At 36.1% G+C, this 20,531-nt stretch overlaps 2 protein-coding genes across 3 annotated transcripts in view; one reads left to right on the top strand and one right to left on the bottom strand.

Annotated features, from left to right (window-relative positions):
- Positions 1-31: 31 nt before the first annotated feature.
- Positions 32-20,531, top strand: part of LOC117338340 — a 35,956-nt gene continuing 15,456 nt past the window's right edge. Inside the window, exons 1-4 of one of the 2 annotated variants that reach the window (XM_033899650.1) lie at positions 32-170; positions 17,658-17,764; positions 18,590-18,683; positions 19,473-19,561. In XM_033899650.1, the coding sequence (XP_033755541.1) occupies positions 66-170; positions 17,658-17,764; positions 18,590-18,683; positions 19,473-19,561 (395 nt within the window). In that variant the 5' untranslated portion in view covers positions 32-65. Of the gene's footprint in view, positions 171-16,191; positions 16,357-17,657; positions 17,765-18,589; positions 18,684-19,472; positions 19,562-20,531 lie in introns of those variants that run through there. The other variant, XM_033899649.1, reaches the window with a different exon arrangement.
- Positions 4,902-16,022, bottom strand: LOC117338341 (partitioning defective protein 6-like). The gene is made up of 3 exons (XM_033899651.1): positions 15,857-16,022; positions 13,002-13,224; positions 4,902-12,213 (listed from the first exon to the last, which is right to left on the bottom strand). The coding sequence occupies exons 1-3, from the start codon at positions 15,917-15,919 to the stop codon at positions 11,474-11,476; spliced, it is 1,026 nt and encodes a 341-aa protein (XP_033755542.1). The 5' UTR covers positions 15,920-16,022; the 3' UTR covers positions 4,902-11,473.

The following is a 20,531-nucleotide window of genomic DNA, read 5'->3' as shown; positions in this document are numbered from 1 at the left end:
GCTTGCATGTGGAATACACAGATCAAAATATCATTGTCATAACGACACGGAAAACATGTAAATCCATGCATGGATACGCCCTACGTGTACAAAAAGAAACGAGAGCCAACCAGGAACATAACGTCACACAAACTATTATTGTCGCACCAAAGAATGTAAATCCATGCATGGTAAGCAGCAAACAAGGTATTTGAAATGTGATCATGTTTTCTTTTTCCGGTATAACCATGTTGTTCTCATAATCTCAAATTACTTCAATTGTCGATGTCAGTTTAAGGGAAATGTTTTGAATAATTTGTCAAATTTGTGTCTAATCCCCTTGTTATTAAAAAAGGCAATGAAATATATTTAAATTCAATTTTAAAAACTTGAACTTTAATTGATACCCGCGCGTAATAGAGACAAATTTGAGTACATCTGTACTATAAACATTATACTTATAAATCCAATACCTTAATTACAAAAGCGTTGACGGGTGATGGTTTTCTCCGACACAGGGAAATTTATAATATTACTTCATTGTTTTCATGCCCCAAACTTAAGATTCAATGGGGAAAAAGATACATCATTTGAAAAATTATCCCTTTGACGCCACGGCTAGTCGTCCCTCTTGACGAATTCCACGTCCGACCAGATTCGGAATTTCAGCAATGACGTCACACGACATTGTGCAACCTCAATGCTATGCGTTTATTGACCGCTTGATCTGTTTAATTGTTTATTATAAAATTGTATATAATTTGACATGCATGCTATATAAAGTTTGTTTCATCCATAAGTGAAGTACAATATAAAAATAAAAGCATTTTTCAAGATAATTTGGATTCGGAAAACAACTTTTACAAATTTAATATATGCAACCGATTCAGTATAGAAACACATGAATTTTATAAGAGGCAGGATGTTGTTGTATTTGTATGAACGTTTAATAGTATCAATCTCGGACCGTGAGTATGGTGTCAAAGGTTTGTTTGAAGACAGTATCTTGGTAGACGAAGATGACTTGTTTAAGATTAAGGCTGTGATAGAGGTATAGATTAGAATGACTATCACTTCGAACGAATTTCCAATCCACAGTCCATTATACAGTATACGTGGAGTGTGTATTCGTGCCAACTCCCTGTGGTCTAAGATTTGGCAAAACTTAATGGTACTATGCATATGTACATAATTATGAGCATTTAATTAGGAATGTGTGTCAAGTCCCTTTGGTGTTGTCGGGGGTACGCACACTGCACAGTACTTCCGGTTACAGGTATTTATAGCCATTTTGACCACAGGGGCTTGGCAAGTTTCCATGACCAAGGTTTCTAAATAGGACAAATTAACATACATTGTGAGTTTATATACAGGTAAGAAAGAAATCTAAAAAAAAAAAAAAAATTAGTTCATATATTAGTCGACGCCAATATTTAGGGGCATTCCTTCGTTCGGACATCAGAAACATGTACAATTTCTATTGATGAAATCTATGTCCGAACGATGATTATATGAGAGCATGTACCTTCAAGAAATGAAATTAACGCCGAAATGTACAAGGTGTATCGTATACAAGTACCTAATGTCTTTGCGGTAATTAGTGATACTTCGGGTCGAATTAAGAATTTTTAGGACTTAATATTTAAACTGCCTTATTAATGTAAGATTATAACTTTTATTACTTGGAATAAATCCAAACGAAGGAATGCCCCTTTAAGCTGCTATAGGAAGTGACATTTTCAAAAACTTTTATTTTTTTAAGAACTGTGGGTTATCTTCGGGCTTTGAATGTTGTATAACGGTAAAGTTGATAACTTTTACTAGTTGAGAAAAATACAAGATTCCCGTTTACTTTGGTTTTTATAGCATAAACTTATTTCAACAGCGGAATGTCCCTTTAAGATACAAGACGCGTTAAGATAATCATTCAACAAGAGGCCCATATGGCCTGCGTCCCTCATCTAGATAGTTTAGTGATTATGGCGAATCACTCTAAATTATGATACAGATACTTACCCCATTATGATATCTGACTCCCAGTACCATGAATTGAAATGAATACTTTCCTTTAACTAACAGTCAGCTTTCTGATTCCAAAGAAGATTCAAAGGAAATAAATTTGAAAACACACAATATTAATAACCATTTTATTTCCTTTTAATAGGCGCTGCCTTAAGGGCCCAGTAGGCGTATATCCAGTTCATAATCAAAATACCTCTATCCATACAGCGGCAGAAAGGATTCAAAGAAAGTTCTCTTTTCCCCTTTTGGGTCCTGCCTTACCACCTCCAGGGTTTTAAAATGATGGCTGATTTCGGTCATGTCGCACTGTCGCCCCTATCATGCGGAGAGCGACAGTGCGCCATACAAAAAGCGACAGTGCGCCAAGTGAAGAGCGACAATGCGCCATACAAAAAACAAGTGCGCCACGCGAAGAGCGACAATGTGCCATGGGTCTCCTAGAACCTGAACTCTAACCCCCGTGACTTTAAAAACAGACCAAGTTCATTGATATGATATCAGCCCATACCTGACTTGTCTAACTTGTCCAAAGTGAGATCTTTTAGAAATATTTCTAAGACATTTTTAACTTATTGTCCTATGTGACCTTGAAAATAGGTCAAGATCATTAATATGATGAAACTGTATACCACTTTGTTATAGGTATTGGCTGGATAAAGCTCTCCGAGTCTTTTGGAATTTGAGAATAAGATTCTTTTTAACATATTTGACCCTTGTGACCTTGAAAAAGGGTCAAGGTCATTTGAATGTGAAACCTTTTTGCACATCAAAGCAGTATTTAAAGGCCAAAGAAGGGTACCCTGGATCTTTAAGAGCTCACTTTTAGGCCCCTGCAACCTTAAAGATATATATATGAGAAATCTTTATACCACTCTGTCCTAAGTACATGCTGGCAACATAAGGCTTTTTGGTCGCCTGGAACCGGTAAGATTCTTGAATTTGTAACATATATGACCCCTGTGACTTTGAAAATAGGTCAAGGTCATTTATATCAGAAAACTTTATACCACTCTGTCCTAGGTACATGCTGGCAACATAAGGCTTCTGGGTCTTCTGGAACTTGCGAATACCTGGTAAGATTCATATTTGAAACGTATTTGACACGTGACTTTGAAAATAGGTCAAGGTCATTGGTATGAGGAAATTTCATTGCACTCCATAGCTGTACTTTTAAGACCAAAGAAGAGTACATTTGGGTCTTTAAGAACATAAGCAGAAGGTTCACTAAGAAACCTTTCACTATTAGGCCCCTGTGACCTTGAAGAAAGGTTGAGGTCATTTATATGAACAAGAGGCCCATGGGGCCTGTATCGCTCACCTGGTTGGATTTGACCAAATGTCAAAATAATGTTCATGTTCAATTCCTTTTGTTTGTTAACCTCAAACAATGCTATTTATGGTTATAGCGTGGGGATCCCAACTGCTTTAAAGAAATAATGAAGTCCAGACTCTCTGAGTTTACAACATGCATTTATAACTTTATGACTAGTAGTGATTTAAAGGAATTACCTCTATTTCCCATATGGGACCCTTTTGCCCCTCGGGGGTCAGAGTCACCATTTATGCAAAATCTGTTCCCCTTCCCGCAAGAATGTTTCTTACCAAATTGGGTTCAAATCCATTCATAACTTTATGACTAGTAGCGATTTGAAGGAATTCCCTTATTCCCCATTAGGCCCCGCCCCTTTGGCCCTTTGGGGGTCAGAGTAACCATTTATGCAAAATCTGTTCCCCTTCCCTGAAGGATGTTTCTGACCAAATTGGGTTCAAATCCATTCATAACTTTATGACTAGTAGCGATTTGAAGGAATTACCTCTATTTCCCCATTAGGCCCCGCCCCTTTGGCCCCTTGGGGGTCAGAGCCACCATTTATGCAAAATCTGTTCCCCTTCCCCAAAGGATGTTTCTGACCAAATTGGGTTCAAATCCAATCATACCTTTATGACTAGTAGCGATTTAAAGGAATTGCCTTAATTTCCCCTATTGGGCCCTGCCCCTCAGGCCCCTTGGGGGTCAGAGTCACCATTTATGCAAAATCTGATCCCCTTCCCCGAAGGATGTTTCTGACCAAATTGGGTTCAAATCCATTCATAACTTTATGACTAGTAGCGATTTAAAGGAATTACCTCTATTTCCCCATTAGGCCCCGCCCCTTTGGCCCCTTGGGGGTCAGAGTCACCATTTATGCAAAATCTGTTCCCCTTCCACAAAGGATGTTTCTGACCAAATTGGGTTCAAATCCATTCATAACTTTATGACAAGTAGCGATTCAAAGGAATTGCCTCAATTTTCTCTATTGGGCCCCGCCCCTCAGGCCCCTTGGGGGTCAGAGTCACCATTTATGCAAAATCTGATTCCCTTCTGCCAAGGATGTTTCTGACCAAATTTGGTCAAAATCCAATAAGAACTTTTTGACTAGTAGCGATTTGAAGCAAATGTTGACGGACGGACGACGGACGACGGACACCGGACGACGGACGCTGCACCATGGCATAAGCTCACCGGACCTTCGGTCCAGGTGAGCTAAAAAAACCTATATACCACTCTGTCCTAGGTCTATGCTGGCAACATATCAGGCATGTGGGTATTCTGAGGATCTTGAGGATAAGATTCTTGAAGTTTTAACATATTTATCCCCTACGACCTTGAAAATAGGTCAAGGTTACTGGTATGAGGAAATTTTATAACACTCTATCCTAGGTACCCGCTGGCAAAATATCAGTTTTCAGTTGCTTAAAGTTTTTTCGAGGGTTAAAAGTTGAGGGAAGGAAGATGGATGACAGATGCCCACTGTAACTCACTGGCATTTCCCACCATGTGAGCTAACAAGGTATTTATCAACACTTGAAATTTGATATATTTATTATTAGACATACACAAACTAACAACAAAACAAATACTATTTTAGAATATTAGTTTTATTGCATATATAATAATATATCATGGTAAAAACTGTGTATAACGTTAGTGATGTAGGATTAATCATAAAATTGGAATTGTCCTCAATGAACAACACCTTGTCCTCAAAACGAGGTCTTAAATTATCTGATACAGGCATTAAAACTCTTTCACTCTTGATACAAAGTAACGAGCTAGTAGTCTGATGGCCCAATATTATAAGATAGAAGTTTGTTTAAGTGAGAAAAAATACAGTTTTACTGCAAAAGTATGTTTTCAGAATTACAACACCATTTTCAATATGGCAAGACTGACAGCAACAAAGATGACAGCTGCAAAATGTAAAGCAAAGATGTGATACCATTCAATCTAATTAAAATACAGATCATCATTATACACTAGATTTGGAAGAAACACGAGTTCATAACTTATGTATAATGATGATTTCTGATTGTGATGACATGTTAGCATGATAAAATGCATGTGTACAAAAATAAACCCTGTTAACATATTTCTCCATAAAAAGGAATATTGTGTCAACATTTTGTTTGTGGCAGGACAAGATTAAAGGCACATATGGCTTAAAAGAGACTCGTGGTTGTCTGTCTGTATGTCCAAGTATGCTGACTGCATGGAGAACACTAAATGTGCATATTTGTCTGTCTACATGTCCGAAACTTTGGTTTGGTTTGGTTTTGTTTAACGTCCTATAAACAGCCAGGGTAATTTAAGGATGTGCCAGGTTTTGGAGGTGGAGGAAAGCTGGAGTACCCGGAGAAAAAACCACCAGCCTACGGTCAGTACCTGGCAACTGCCCCACGTAGGTTTCGAACTCGCAACCCAGAGGTGGAGGGCTAGTGTTAAAGTGTCGGGACACCTTAATCACTCGGCCACCGCTGCCCCTCATGTTATTTTTTTCATGTCAGAAACAAAAATAATATATAAAAGATGTACTTTTGCTATCTGTATGTATGTTCGTCTGAATTTAAAGCAACTCATACTGTATACGTAGTTGCCTGTCTGTATTTTTAATGGTATTTACAGTGGAATATCTGTATTATAACTTTATTTACAGACGCTGCACAAGGTAGTCCAGACACATCTAAACCCACAGGCATACTACCTGCTAAACAGTTCTTATAAATGTCAGACTTGGTTGAGAAACTGTCAACAGATTCAAAATTTACCACAAGAAAAAAACCACTTGGTATATCTTTTTTAAGCGTGAATACAATTCATCAAAGAGGAAATATGTACAAATGTACAATTTCATAATTGTAACGAAAGCTCGTAAGTCCCAGATATAAAATCACAACCACAAATTAGTCACATAAAAACAGGCTGATGCCCTATTATCTCAAAATAACAATTGATAAATGTTTTAAAAGTCACAAATGAACATGTATATATTACTGCATGTGTTCTTTTCTCATTAAAAAAACTTTTGTATAAAAATATGAACTTCTTAGAAAGAACAAGAATATTAAGAAAGTTCAGGAAAGCTCGTTGTGAACAAGCGTAAGAAAAGTCCAGCTTATCTCACGTTTTGTGTCAAACTGGACGACAATAAGAACAATCGAAAATCGAAACTTCAAAAGTAGACCCTTCCTGCAAACATAATAATTTTGTGGTTATTTAAAGTTCGAAATCCAGATTTCAATTATTTCCCATTGACCTCCCCTAACTTTTGCTAAAAAGGACAAAAAATTATTTGGGGAAGCCTAGAAATCTTTTTCGAAATCATGTTGCTATAAAAAGTGTATATAACGGATTGCAAATTACTCCGCGCCTGGCATTAAGCCCATCCCTGGTAATAAGCCAACATATATCTAATTATTGCTGTTCAGAGAACTCAAAAGATATAATTTCATTGCCCTGTAATAAGCCCATTCTCTTACTATTAGAGGTTTCATGTTGGCCCTTTGGGCTTATTGAAGGGTAAATACAATGTACTATGAAATTTTACCAAGAAATTATTCAGCTTCAATTAAATTGGACATCATTTTAAAATAAAACTTAATTATATGCTCCCTATTTCAGACATGCATGTATACTAATCATAGAGGTACACAATTTAAACTACAATATTTACATCAGGCATTAATTTGATACTACCTTAATTAATATATAAACTCTCTCTCTTACATGTATATATACGATATGTCTATATCTACAAGACTGCAATTATCTACTGTACCAATGTAAACTTTATGACACGGTCACTTTCCGATTTTATGTTGAATTATATAATTATTTATTCCACAATAGGCCCATGGCCATCTCTAGAAATAAATCCACTTATGTATATTCAACTTCAGTACAAACGCAAACAAGATCTATTGTGTCATTCTGTGATAAACCTGTCCTACTACTTTTAGCCAATGTTTATGAATACCCTCTGGGCTTATTGAGGGATACATCATATACATGTACATTGTACATAGCAAACTGTAATCATCCATTTCCGCATGGATATTTTAATCTGAATATTACGAACTTGATAACTTTTTTCACCAAAATGAAGAATAGATGACTGTATACATGTATATGATTCAGAGTTGCGAAAAACCTTCAGTAAAAAAAGATTACTATTCCTAAACCCCATAGAAGCCAGTGATTACTTTTTAATGTTTAAGAACAAATAAAAAAAATTCTTCTTTTTTTGGAGTCATGCAAAATATATCCTTGATTAAAGATATAAATTGTGAAAAAAATAACTAAATTTCACATTTCAAATCGAGATATAAAGTTTAAACACATTAACGAAGAAAATTATAACACAATAAAATGCTGACATTTTAAACCTATATAAAACTGTGAATAGTCCAAGTTTGAAGTTGTTTACAAGTACTTTATAACCTCCCCGAACTTGATTCCAGCACATTGTTTACATATTAATTGGTCTGTGCTTGCCTGCAAGAACCAAAACTTCAGGTAATGGCCAAAAAATGTCTAAATTTCCAGAAAATCTGGAAAAAAAAATTTGGGGTCAAAAATTTCAAAACGAAACATCAAAATATTGTAATACTAGATAAAAACATCACTTTTCTGATTAGTAGATCTGAATGATTCTGACTACATGTACATGTATATCTATCCACTTCACCCAATATACTTTAGATTTCAGATGATTAATATGATACAATAAATTGCTTGGGATCATTCAGACTTATTACACTTCATTTTACTTTCTATTCTAATTTATGGATCGCTATTTTGGTGCAGCTTCAACATTAACTGTCCCTCAAAACAAATATTTGTCCACCATGCAGCATTTACTTTGACTAGTAAATTTCCTGTTTTACCAGAGCCAAGTTCATCCAACACTATCAGCTCATTTCTTAGCTTGCTCAAGTCAACAAAAGAACATATAAATATATAAGATTGCAATAAATTTCTTAAAACTGAAAAATGAAACGAAAAAAAAATGGTCGTGTATACCATAGGAATGTATAGAACGGAATATAATAATTTTAGCTAGACAACACAGGTACCAGTCACAATTACTTTTCGAGGTTGGCTGCTATATATAAGCCAACACATGGGAGAATTAAGTGTGTAAATGTGCCTAGTGCCTGTGCTAGGTACTTGCTGTACGTCATAACTATGAGTACATGGTTGTGTACAATGTGTATAATACATGTATGTAAAAATATAAGACAGTTTTAACAGAGTGATTTATGGGCATCATCACAAAGATGATTTGTCATATGAACAGAGTGGTCTGAGGACTGTTTTTATCTTTCTTTTTGCACTTTCTAACTGCCAAAATGAAGAGGACAATCAATACTCCCAACGCCGATATATTACTAACATTTACATTTTTTTGTTCATCAAAAAGATATGTTTTGTTATAAAAATTGTATCATTTTGTCACAGTGATCAGAGGACAGAAATATATATAATTTTTCAACCAATTGTTTCTTTTTCCTCTTTTTTTTAACTGTAACAAAATACATGATCAGTTAGAAATAAAGACATCATACAGTGCAAGGGAGATAACTCTGACTGCACGAAAAACAAGAGAAGGCCATAATGAATCACTAACTTCTTGCTTTTGTGAAAAAGATATGTAATGATAGTGTTTATAAAAGACTTTCGTTATGTACAGGATATTTGCTAGGAAATATACAACAGCCATCAAGCCTATAGGTGCACCTTCCTTCTAATCCAACAATGACCAAAGAACTTAGAATGAAAGTGAATGCCTCTCTAGATCTGCTCAAATGTTTTGTTGTTTGACAAATTCCACAAATAGTTTAGGTTAACTAGCACTTGAAAACCCCTGAAATATGTATACAATCCATGGCATTTATATACTAAATGTTGCTCTCTATTCAAATATTAAGTTTTTACTATCTCTCAGCATATTTTTCAATTTAAACCTTGTTTCTTATTCATATTTCATTAACGACAGAAAGCATGTATATACACGCAGATAATTATCGAAATAATAATAAAAATTATCTTAAAAGTCAATAATTACATTAACATGTCATAAAAAGCCTGTAATTTTACATACATAAACATTACCAAACATTGTAAAATCATTAAAAATATTGTATTATTTTAAATTATCGTATTCAAATTAAGTGAGAAACTAATTCTGCTTCTTTCCAATTAAGCACTTCATTAACTCTTCAGGTTTAACTTGTTGAAGATTGTTGCACATATATGTCAGAATAGTAAATTGCACAACCAGGATGTAATGATTACCACAGATTTGGTACCACAAGATTGATTTGGTGTATTTTGTTTAACGTCCTATTAACAGCCAGGGTCATTTAAGGATGTGCCAGGTTTTGGAGGTGGAGGAAAGCCTGAGTACTCAGAGAAAAACCACCGGCTACGGTCAGTACCTGGCAAATGCCCCACGTAGGTTTCGAACTCGCAACCCAGAGGTGGAGGGCTAGTGTTAAAGTGTCGGGACACCTTAACCACTCGGCCACTGCGGCCCCCCCACAAGATTGAAGTAGCCAGGAACTATATATAACTGTTTCCACAGACTCTTTTCATTTTATGTATTAAATCAGCAGTTTCTTATCCGACAATGAGTCTATGCCTGGTATTAACCCTAGTCATGTGTATTGCATTTAATCAGTAAAAATGTTAACAAATGCTATGGCATTGTCCTTTTATTGACTCACTATACCCCTATTCTACTTTGATCATGCATGAGTGTATTAAGAGTTAGGGAAAATAACATTTGTATTCATTTTTTGGATTCCATGAAAAAAAAAAATTATACAACAGATTATCAAGAAAATAAAATACTTGTTCTTCGTTAATTCCATAATATTTTTTTAATTAAACTGACTTTTCAAAAAATGAAATATTTTGTTCCTCGTTTATAGACAAAGTAGTCCGCTTACATTAACTAGAAATAAATGTTAATTAAGTATCAATTAATGATATGTTTTTAAAGCTGTATACAAATTAACAGACATATACATGCCATGCAAAATTCAAGATGATTTTAAATTTTAAGATACAGACGGCAAATCTAGAATAAATTAGCCCAGTCCTGATGTTTACTGAAGCTGAGTTTTAAAATTAAAATGATTATCAGTACAATCTTCCTCATCACCGTAGACTTACTTTGCTCAACTTGATCACCAATAATATTAATTATTTTCAACATGATTAGCATAAATTTACATATATGTACATGTATGATGTATATATATATGTACACAGTATGCATCATAAAAAATTATCAAATGCATGTGTCACTGCTGTGAAATGTATAATGTGCCCTACTCCAGAAAATGGAGAAAAAAAATTACCAACTCCTGAATAAGGCAGAAATTATATAATTATGACAAACACTTCAAGTACTGTCATCATAACAGAAGTGTAATGATTACATTTTTCATGTTTCAAATTGAATTTTCAATTCCTTATATATATCATAAAATTAAACAGCATTTGGTGTAAATATTTTTTTGTCTGTCTTTGTCTGCCAACATTAAGACATCACAATGTTTCAATAAAGTACTCTAAAAAAAAAATAAGTATTCTAAATTTTAACAAGCATCACATTCACCTTTTCAAGAAAATTAAAAAAATATTCAAATTTTTCTAAAAATTATCCAGCATGCAAGATAAGTTGCAAGAGAGAGTACCTTTACCTTTGTGCAAAAATCCCAAAGCAAAACAAAATCAATAACAGTGTGGTTTACGAAATTGCCAGGGAAGCAGATTGTGAGACCAATTCCAGGTATAAAACATAACAATAGATCTACAACAACATGATTGCAGCCAGAAAATGTGTCGCATTCACTACACGTCCTCCATCACATTAAGGTAAAACTGATCGTTATCTTAAAAAAGAAAAGTTCCTTTCACTAGAGATGGGACTAAAAATACCTCTGTAGGTCTAACAGTGCCAAATATCACATGATTTCACTTTAAAAAGAGTCTGAGGGCACTAAAAAAAACAGCTACATCATATTTTAGCCCAGCCACTGCAGCTTAACAGTTACATTGCCGGGTATGGAGCTAGTATTTAACTTTACATATAAAACATGTTATGTTTATGATCAATTATGACATGCGTTAGCAGGCGAAGTCCTATAAGGTTACAACAGCACTGTCTTTGCTTTCTGTGTCGATACTGGTGTCGCTGTGTTGACTAAGATCGTGGTCACTTCCTCGTCCGAAATGGTCATCACTTTGTTTGGTCAGGTGATCCTCAACTTCATCATCTTCGTCCTCCTGCTCGTGAATCAAGGGAATGTCACTGTCGAATGACTTGGAGGAATGGTACGAGCCCTGTGACTTTTGCGAACCAGTGGACATTTGTGAGGTGCGTGCTGATGAACCACGCATCGGTGCAAGGGTCATTCGCTGGTTGACTGGCTTAACCGTTATGATGAGATTGGAGCTGTTAGCTACCATCATGTCTGTGACTTGGTCGAGGGTCTTACCTGCGACCTCAATACCATTTACTTCCAATACCTCATCATTCACAGCCAAAAGACCTGTGCTCTCGGCCAGGCCACCAGGCACAAGTCTTGAAATAAAAATGCCAGGCACTTTCTCTAGTCCATGGGGTGTGACACGCACACTGGTGCCATCACGGATATAAAATCCTAAAGGCTTGTCAGAGCCGTTCTTCATGAGCTTCACGCGCCGGTGAGTTTCGGGAACAACATCAACATCAATGATGGCTGACACCCTTCGGAAGTCTTCCGGCATGCTTATGTTGATTCGAGGCTTAGGAGGGGCCTCGGCATTCATTAGCTTGCTAATTGGGTTACGCCGCTTCACGCCCAGTGTACCATAACCATTGGCTTCACCGTAACTCTCTCCTGGAACATCAAATTACATTGAGAAAAATTGTCAAAATGTAGAATTAACATAAGATAATTTTATAAAGATTGATTTTCTGGATCATCTATGCATAAAAATTAATGTCAATCTCTGATAGCTGGATTGAAATAGTTCTCCTTCTGTTTCATTAAGAAAGTATCATATATGTTTTACCTTTGTACAATCCTACAAAGTACATAAACTCATTGCTCAGCATCAAAAAGGAGTAATGGAAAATTAATAGGAGCATTGATCTCTTTGTTTAACATCATTCAGATGAATAATATACCACGATCATTTCCCGGAGACCAATATTATCGATTCACCTATAGGTTGGTATAAAACCGTATGGACGAAATCAAAGGTCCTTAATTCTCATATCAGATAATTATATAAGAAACCTGTTTGCAAAATGGTGCAATTGCATTATATCTATCTTGATAATAGGAATTTTACATTGGGGAATTAAGACATATATACAAATGAGGGAAAATATAATTGTTCAGTGAATCTAACACAAGTATTAGGGGGAAAATTTAAATTGAACAAAATCCTGAGGGGAAACTACCTATAAATGGTAGTGAAAAACGCCCAGATTGGTCCCTGAGTAAGACCTTCACAGACTGCTTACGGGCCATTATTAAGCATGATCAACATAAGTTGTTGCAACTGGCAAATAACAGCTAATATTTTTAATTACAATACATATACAATTTTTACCGTATGCTGAACCAAACACTAAAAGTTTCTTTATATGGTGAAGGAACAAAGCAGAATAGCATTTTACCTTTGCGCTGAATCATGACCCGCAATAGAGGTTTGGCCATGGTGACAGCTCTGTAAAAGTTGTCATCATTGTTGATTGGCAGTAGATCTCCATTGCTGTCTGTGTATGTTACGATAAAAGGAATGTCCTCAAGACTGTGGATTTTCCCAAGAGTTGCCTCAAACTGGGTAAACTCACACCTTTTACTGTTGTCAATAGCAAATCTTCGGAACTCTGCATCAAACTGGAGAGATCAAAGTAACAGCATGGTATTAATTAGAAACAAGCATATCAGATATTACTAAAGCAATTGATACATGTACACTACAAATATACTGGCCCCACTAAAAAAACAGAAACTATGCCATTGACCCAAAAAACCCTGAAATTCAAACTTGTTTCAAGATATATGATCCAGATTCCTTTATCATTGTGTTAAGTTTGATCAAAATCTCTCAAGGAATGAAGCCGCTAGATTGCTGACAATCTATGGCAATTTTTGTACAAGAAAGACGGAGAGAAAACCTATAGTTCCGGTTTTCCTCTCTATCCATATCAAAATCATGAAAATTGACAAGCTGAAGATTTGGTTAACCTCAGTCAGGGCTAATAATATATCAAAAGATTTTGTAAGATCTCATGGTTCAAAATCTTGAAATGTATCTGAATACTAGAATTAGTGAAAGAGCTATTTTTACTCACACATAATTTATTTAAATAATATAAAATATTTATATTTTAGCTCTGATTATTAGTGAAAATATTTAAAGAAATACTTTTTTCTCAGCATCAATAAATTCTGAAAGCTATAATTAATAACACTAATAACAAGCACTATCAGGATACTGTTATCAACAGAACACTTTAGATTTTTGGTCATTTTGAAGCAAAATTGCCCAAGGACACAACATGTGCCGCAACAGCAAATTAAATGATGGTCTAGATAAATCACATGCAGCGGCACATCAATCAGATCTTTACCTCATGAGGTCCATTTACAGTTTGATACTCTCAGTGCTTCCAGCAGTATATATACGTAGACTCTTGAGACCAGAGTCTATTTTGCAGATCTAGACTCCTCAAAATGAGATTTGACTCTCGACATACATAATTATATATACATTATCGTCAATCTCGAGTCGAGATTGACGATAATGTATATATAATTATATATGTTATGACTAGTGGTGTTACGATTCACTGCTGCATCGGATCGCAGAATGGTGCATTGATGCATCGTCTATCTTTGATTTGTATCGTGATACTTGAACATTTGTAGTTATCTCCCTTGACCCAAAGTTAGCTTCCGTTTTATAGTAAACACAGCTGACAAGGCCATTCCAGTGGCCTATAAAGCTGCCTGTTGGAGTTCTTTCAAATTAAAAATATCTAAATTCAAGAACACTTTGTGGGAAATGGAAAAAACATATGCTTTTTGTAAAAAAATGTATACAAAGACTCTTACACTTCGGAAATACCACAAACAAATCATTGACTACTGTACGATGGAATACTAGGAATCTGATAGGTCATCAGCTTCTCAGTTTATTTGTGGTATTTCCGAAGTGTTACATTGGCGCCCACGTAGGGACTCGGGAATGATACTCATCGCTGCTTGCGAAAGCATCGCTGTAACCCCTGGAAACTCGAGGACGAGTTCTTTCCTGGAGGGGGAGTATGTAACCCTGGTAAATACTAGCCGCAATATACCGCTCGGCTAGAGAGATCTTCTCTTTAGCTCGATCGGTTGAGCGCAAGACTAGTAAGCCAGAGGTCCCGGGTTCGGTCCCTAGCGGAGGCAGTGGTTTAAATTTATCTAATTCCTGCGCTCTGTTACACATATATCGTGCCCACCATGCGATACAGTCACACAGCTCTAGTTTTGACACACATCATATTTTAGGGAAATGGTGATGACTTCTTTTATTTCTAAATAGTCAACTGGATGCACTCCAAAACTCTATCAACTGAGCTATCAGAGTTTCTAGCATGAATTTTCATTTAGAATGACAGACCATATGTGTTGACTGCAATCATTGTAAAAAGCATTGCATGTTTCCAGTAATTAGAAAGCAATTATATATTGGACCTTTATCGTACATCTTACTTGTAAAAATACTTACATGTATATATATAGGGCAATTTAGAAGAATCAAAATCAAAAATGGTATTTGAGTCCAAGGGATTAAATTAAAACTCAGGTTATTAGCAAGTCTACATAGATCAGAACCAGCAAGGAAAATCAAAAATTTAATAATAAATAGAATTCTGCTAATGTATGACTCATGTTATTGACATTTAATGGTGTGTGTGACAACTCAACTGGTCAACCTGCCAGTCTTTTGTTGTGACTGACAGAGAATGTAACAGGTGTGATCCATATAGTACATTGCAGTTTGAGTGCACTCATGCGAAACAGAACTGAAACAATTGCCCTACCATGAAACCTTTAAAAATGCAGATTTATTGATATGACGAAAGTAATTTATTCCATTCTAAAGATGGATTATTAGACATTTTGATACCAAAAACACCTGAGAGATCTTAACCGACCAATGGCTTATATTATATATTGCAGTCTATTTTACAGCAGATTTATTTACAAGTGGAGGTGGGGAGGGTCACGTAGGTATCACATATACGCATTGCAGAGTAATACTCTCTAATTAATATCGTAGTACCCTCTCTCTACAAATATTTAGAACCTTTAAATGACTTAAATTGTATATTTAAGATTTATATTAGTCAATGTAAACAAATGGGTGCACGCTAAAAATAGATCTCAGGAAGCGAGACCGACTTCAGTGACACACCTTATAGGTATCATCGCGTTACCTGTATTTTCAATTAAGTTCATATTCTTTGTTCGACCATACCTTGCTTTTTACTTCCACCATACCGTTCTGCTGCCGGTGTGGCATCCGTGCAGACCTCGACATAGTGAAGTTAAGGCCCCAAACGGGCGATTTCCTATAACAAATTCCAACAACAATACTTTTATGTTTGAGTAAGCGCTTTCCGGTGACGTCACAGCGCAAATTTGTGAAATATCCTTAAAGGTTACGTTTTAAGGAAATTACCTGACGCTGATTAATGAACATTCATATGAAGCCTTTATTTTAATGATTTTAAATATTAAGTCAACAAAACACTCATTTTGATAATATGCATTCTAGTTGATACTTTGGTTTGAGACTATATACACAAAATACCAAGATGGCGCGAAAGTTCCAAAACAAACTATGATCATGACTGCAAGATGTCTCTGTCCAATTTCGGCCCACGCAACCGCTCTCTGAAGCAACATCCGTGGATCGTTAATTGTATTTGTAGCCCAACACGACAACACAAAGGTCAAACCGTTGATGTAATTAGAGTAAGTCAAGTGTGATGTTCATCCCGAGTTGGTGTACACAGTACAGCATCAATATGTATAGGCTATATAGCTATACTGCCATGAATCACAGGGACATCCAAGGAACAAATTTATAACCAACAGTCCACAAATATTACATTAATATATACACGGCCCCTGCCTATTATTGTGACGAACATATTGACTTAAAATGGCGCAAATTTTGCGAGCATTTTATTTCTTGGCGTCTATTTCAGTGATTGATGTTCTACGCCATGGCTAGTATTCATTCACATAAAAATAAAAGGTTCTGGTCATGGTCACATATAAATAAATGGCGACCTTTCAATATTCTGCACCATTTTAATTACGTCACAGTAATGTATGTTTATCGTGATAATAAGCATGGATCCTGTATATGGCATTATGGCCTGTGAGTGAGGAATTTTCTCTCTGTTCCTGCAGAGACCTATATATATATAGGTCTCTGGTTCCTGTGTCACGTCGAACATAATTATAATGACCCCTTTATATATTATTAATCCACATATTGTATTATTGATGTAGCAGAATGATGTGTGTCTTCAGGTCTTAGATATTGTTGAGGAATGTAGTAGTAAATGGACTGGGCATGTTGATATACTGAGGTTAAGTCCCCTTCCTCTCCTGAGGCCGTGGTGGCCGAGTGGTTATATAATTAGGTGCCCCAACACTTTATCACTAGCCCTCCACCTCTGGGTTGTGAGTTCGAAACCTACTTGGGGCAGTTGCCAGGTACTGACCGTAGGCCGGTGTTTTTCTTCGGGTACTCCGGCTTTCCTCCACCTCCAAAACCTGGCACGTTCTTAAATGACCCTGGCTGTTAATAGGATGTTAAACAAAAACAAAACCCCTGCCTCTCCTATTACTAGTATTGATATAGCATTGGCCACCTGCTGTTTATGTCAGATCTTGGATTCATCAACAATTTGGGGTTTCGGTCGAAATCATTGGACTTTATGAATATCCGATTTTTGACAGCTGTCAAAAGTATGTAATTACATGTATAACATTGTTTGACAGAATTGACCAACAAATTAAACAACAAACATCTATATGTCTAGCTGGTCTGTCTGATCTGTAAAAAAAATATAGACATTAAATCAGTGCAAAATAAAAGATATTCAAAATAGTATAAATATTAATTAAGTGTTGGGAATTGCATCAAATGTCATGATCAATCACCATAATGTGATTAGTATGGGATTGTAATCTAAAAATGGTAAATATTGACTTAAGATGGACATATTGGAACTGATATGATTACGATTGAATTCCTGCAGCATGTAGAGACTCGGGCTGATGGCAGTTTGGTTCGGGAGGTGACAGATGGACAGGTCATCATACGGGCAGTATTCTCAACAGAGGCCGTGCAGAATTTTAGAGCAGAGTGAGTCCACTTTATGAACTATTCTTTATTTCTGGGAAATGTTGTTATAGGACATTTATACAGTACAAAACTAAGCTTCTACTATAGGTCATACATGTATACACTATATAATAGTTCAAAGATGTCAATTGATTTAAAAGGGGCAACGATTGGTTAAGGTGTCCCAACATTAACACTAACCCTCCACCTCTGAGTAGTGAGTTCAAAACCAATGTGGGGCAGTTGCGTGGTACCCCCGGGGTACTGACTGTAGGCTGATGGTTTTCTCAGGATACTCCAGCTTTCCTTCACCTTAAATGACCCTGGCTGTTAATAGGACATTGAACAAAATAACCAAACTAAGCCAAACGATTGATGCAAGAACAGTAATTACAAAATTATGCCTTAGCATGCGCAGATGTCATTTGCCATTGTTGAACGGACAAATTATTAAAGGGAAATGCTAGTTAGTAAAATTAAGGTTTAGTATTACAGGTAGTTAATATAAGTCACCCAAACAAAGTCTAGGGACTTATTGTTTTTATCCTGACACTTTATCAATGTTAGATGTAACAAGCAATGTTTTTTACTTCTCTTTGAAGTCTATTTAATCTCTTGGGATTGGCCTTGGAGAGAAAGTCCTTTTGTTTTAATCCTTGGGAAATTGTGATTCCACAGTACTGTCTCAATGCAAGTTCTTAATTGCTAAAAGTCCATGATCAACCACAAAGGTCCATAAATTAATGTGTATCATGTGTTCAATTTAAGTACAGAATCAGGTGATCTGTAGTTTATGATGATGGATGTTAACTGTGCATGATTACATGTATATATAATGTATTCCAGACTGGAAGATTCTGACAGTTGTCCAGTGGAATGGAACCAGGCCCTGCTTTTGGTTATCAAGTATCGTGCAGAATTCAGACCACACAGGAACCTGGTATGTTTATGCCCCTGCGACCGCCATTAAATAAAATGGGGGGGTGGCCATATATTCCCAGGTGCATCCTTAAAAAGTCATTGTTATTGCTATTTCTTGAGAAAAACTGGACAGATATTTATCAAACCTCACATGTAGGTTATATTTGGTTCCTAGTTGTGCCCAGTCAATTTTGAGTCAAATTAGAAAAACAAAATGATTGACAGTCAGCCATCTTGGAATTTGACAATTGAAGTTTGTCATTGATATTTCTTCAAAAATACAGAAGGAATATATAGCCCTCTTGTTCCAAGTTATACCCATTTAATTTTTGAGTATGATCAAGAAACAAAATGGCCTACAAGCTGACATAAAAGCTGACATCATATATTTTGAAAGTAGAGGATTGTAATTGCTATTTTTTGAAGATTACTGGATGGATATTTCTCAAACTATAAATGTAGGTCCCCTTGGTCCATATTTCAGCCCATTCAATTTTGGGTCTAATCAGGAAAACAAAATGGTTGACAGGTGGCCATCTTGGATGTTGTCAGTTTAAGTTTGTTATTGCTATTTCTCAGAAAGTTTTTTTTAGATCGTTCTTAGATTTTATGTGAAGGTCAGAGAAACGGTCAGCCTTACAAAGAACCAAAAATGAATATTCAGTGGTGGACACCAAGTTTCCTCCAGGATCTTTTGTAACTGGGTATTTTCAGTCAAGTTTTATGGATTGGTTAGCTGTATTTTGTAGCATTATCACTAACAATTTATGATGTCAGTATATCTATGGTTACTTGTTTGATTTCACAGGCCCAGTGTGAGTTTGTACTCCATATTGACCTCTTCAGACTCTGGGATCTCAAGGAAGGCTTCTTCAGGAAACGACGTCTGGTCTACAGGTACTGTAAAACATATCGATGTCTTAGTGTCAGATCTTTATTTCTTTTACAACAATTGTGAATTAAGTAACATTAACTTACATAAATCACACTTGTTGGCCCGGATGGAAATGCGCGAGGGGTCTCACTTGGGAGGAAACCAGAGTACCCAGAGAAAACTCTGTGGTCTGGCAGGTGACCCCATACCTTTTCACATCCATTCGGGGAATCGAACCCCGGACGCCTAGGTGAAAGACAAGTGTGTTACCACTGTGTTACCCAACCACTCAATATTTCAGGATTAGGTATATCAAAGCTTTGCTCTGGTTTGCTTTTGATTGTTTACCTTTCAACAGAACATAACAATACTTAATTTGAACGAAAAGTAATTCACAAATAAGCCCACCCCGCACTTCAATACTATACTTACACTAGGGATTTTACCATCTTTACTCTATTTGAATTTCAACTGTCTAAATGTGAGGCTGATGTTTTTAGGTCACCTGAGACAAAGTCTCAAGTGACCTATTCTAATTGCCTTTTGTCCGTCGTCGTGCGTCGTGCGTCCGTAAACAATTTACATTTTCGACTTCTTCTCCAAAACCCCTAAACCAAATTCAATGAAATTTGGCAGGAAGCTTTTATGGCTAAAGGTCAACCAAAATTGTGAATTATATGGTCCCCACCCCAAAGGGGCCTGAGGGGTGGGGCTAAAAATGGTCAAATTGACTAAAACTTCAAAGATCTTCTTCTCTACTCTCAGATATGGTGGAATCAAACATTCTTCATAGGTGGAAGGGTCTTAAGGTGCTTTACCAAAATTGTGAATTTCATGACCCAAGGGTTTCACATTTGCCCCTGGGGAGGGGGTAAACTTTACTATAGTTTATATAGGGAAATCACATTTTTGACTATAATTTGTTGGATTTCTATTGGAATTCATTCAAACTTGGTTAACATTATCAGCATGGGTAAACAGATTGATGGTATA

The sequence above is a fragment of the Pecten maximus genome, chromosome 11 (assembly GCF_902652985.1).
Source record: "Pecten maximus chromosome 11, xPecMax1.1, whole genome shotgun sequence".
NCBI lineage: Eukaryota > Metazoa > Mollusca > Bivalvia > Pectinida > Pectinidae > Pecten > Pecten maximus.
Note: the sequence above shows the minus strand (reverse complement) of the source record. Positions and strands in the feature narration are given on the sequence as shown.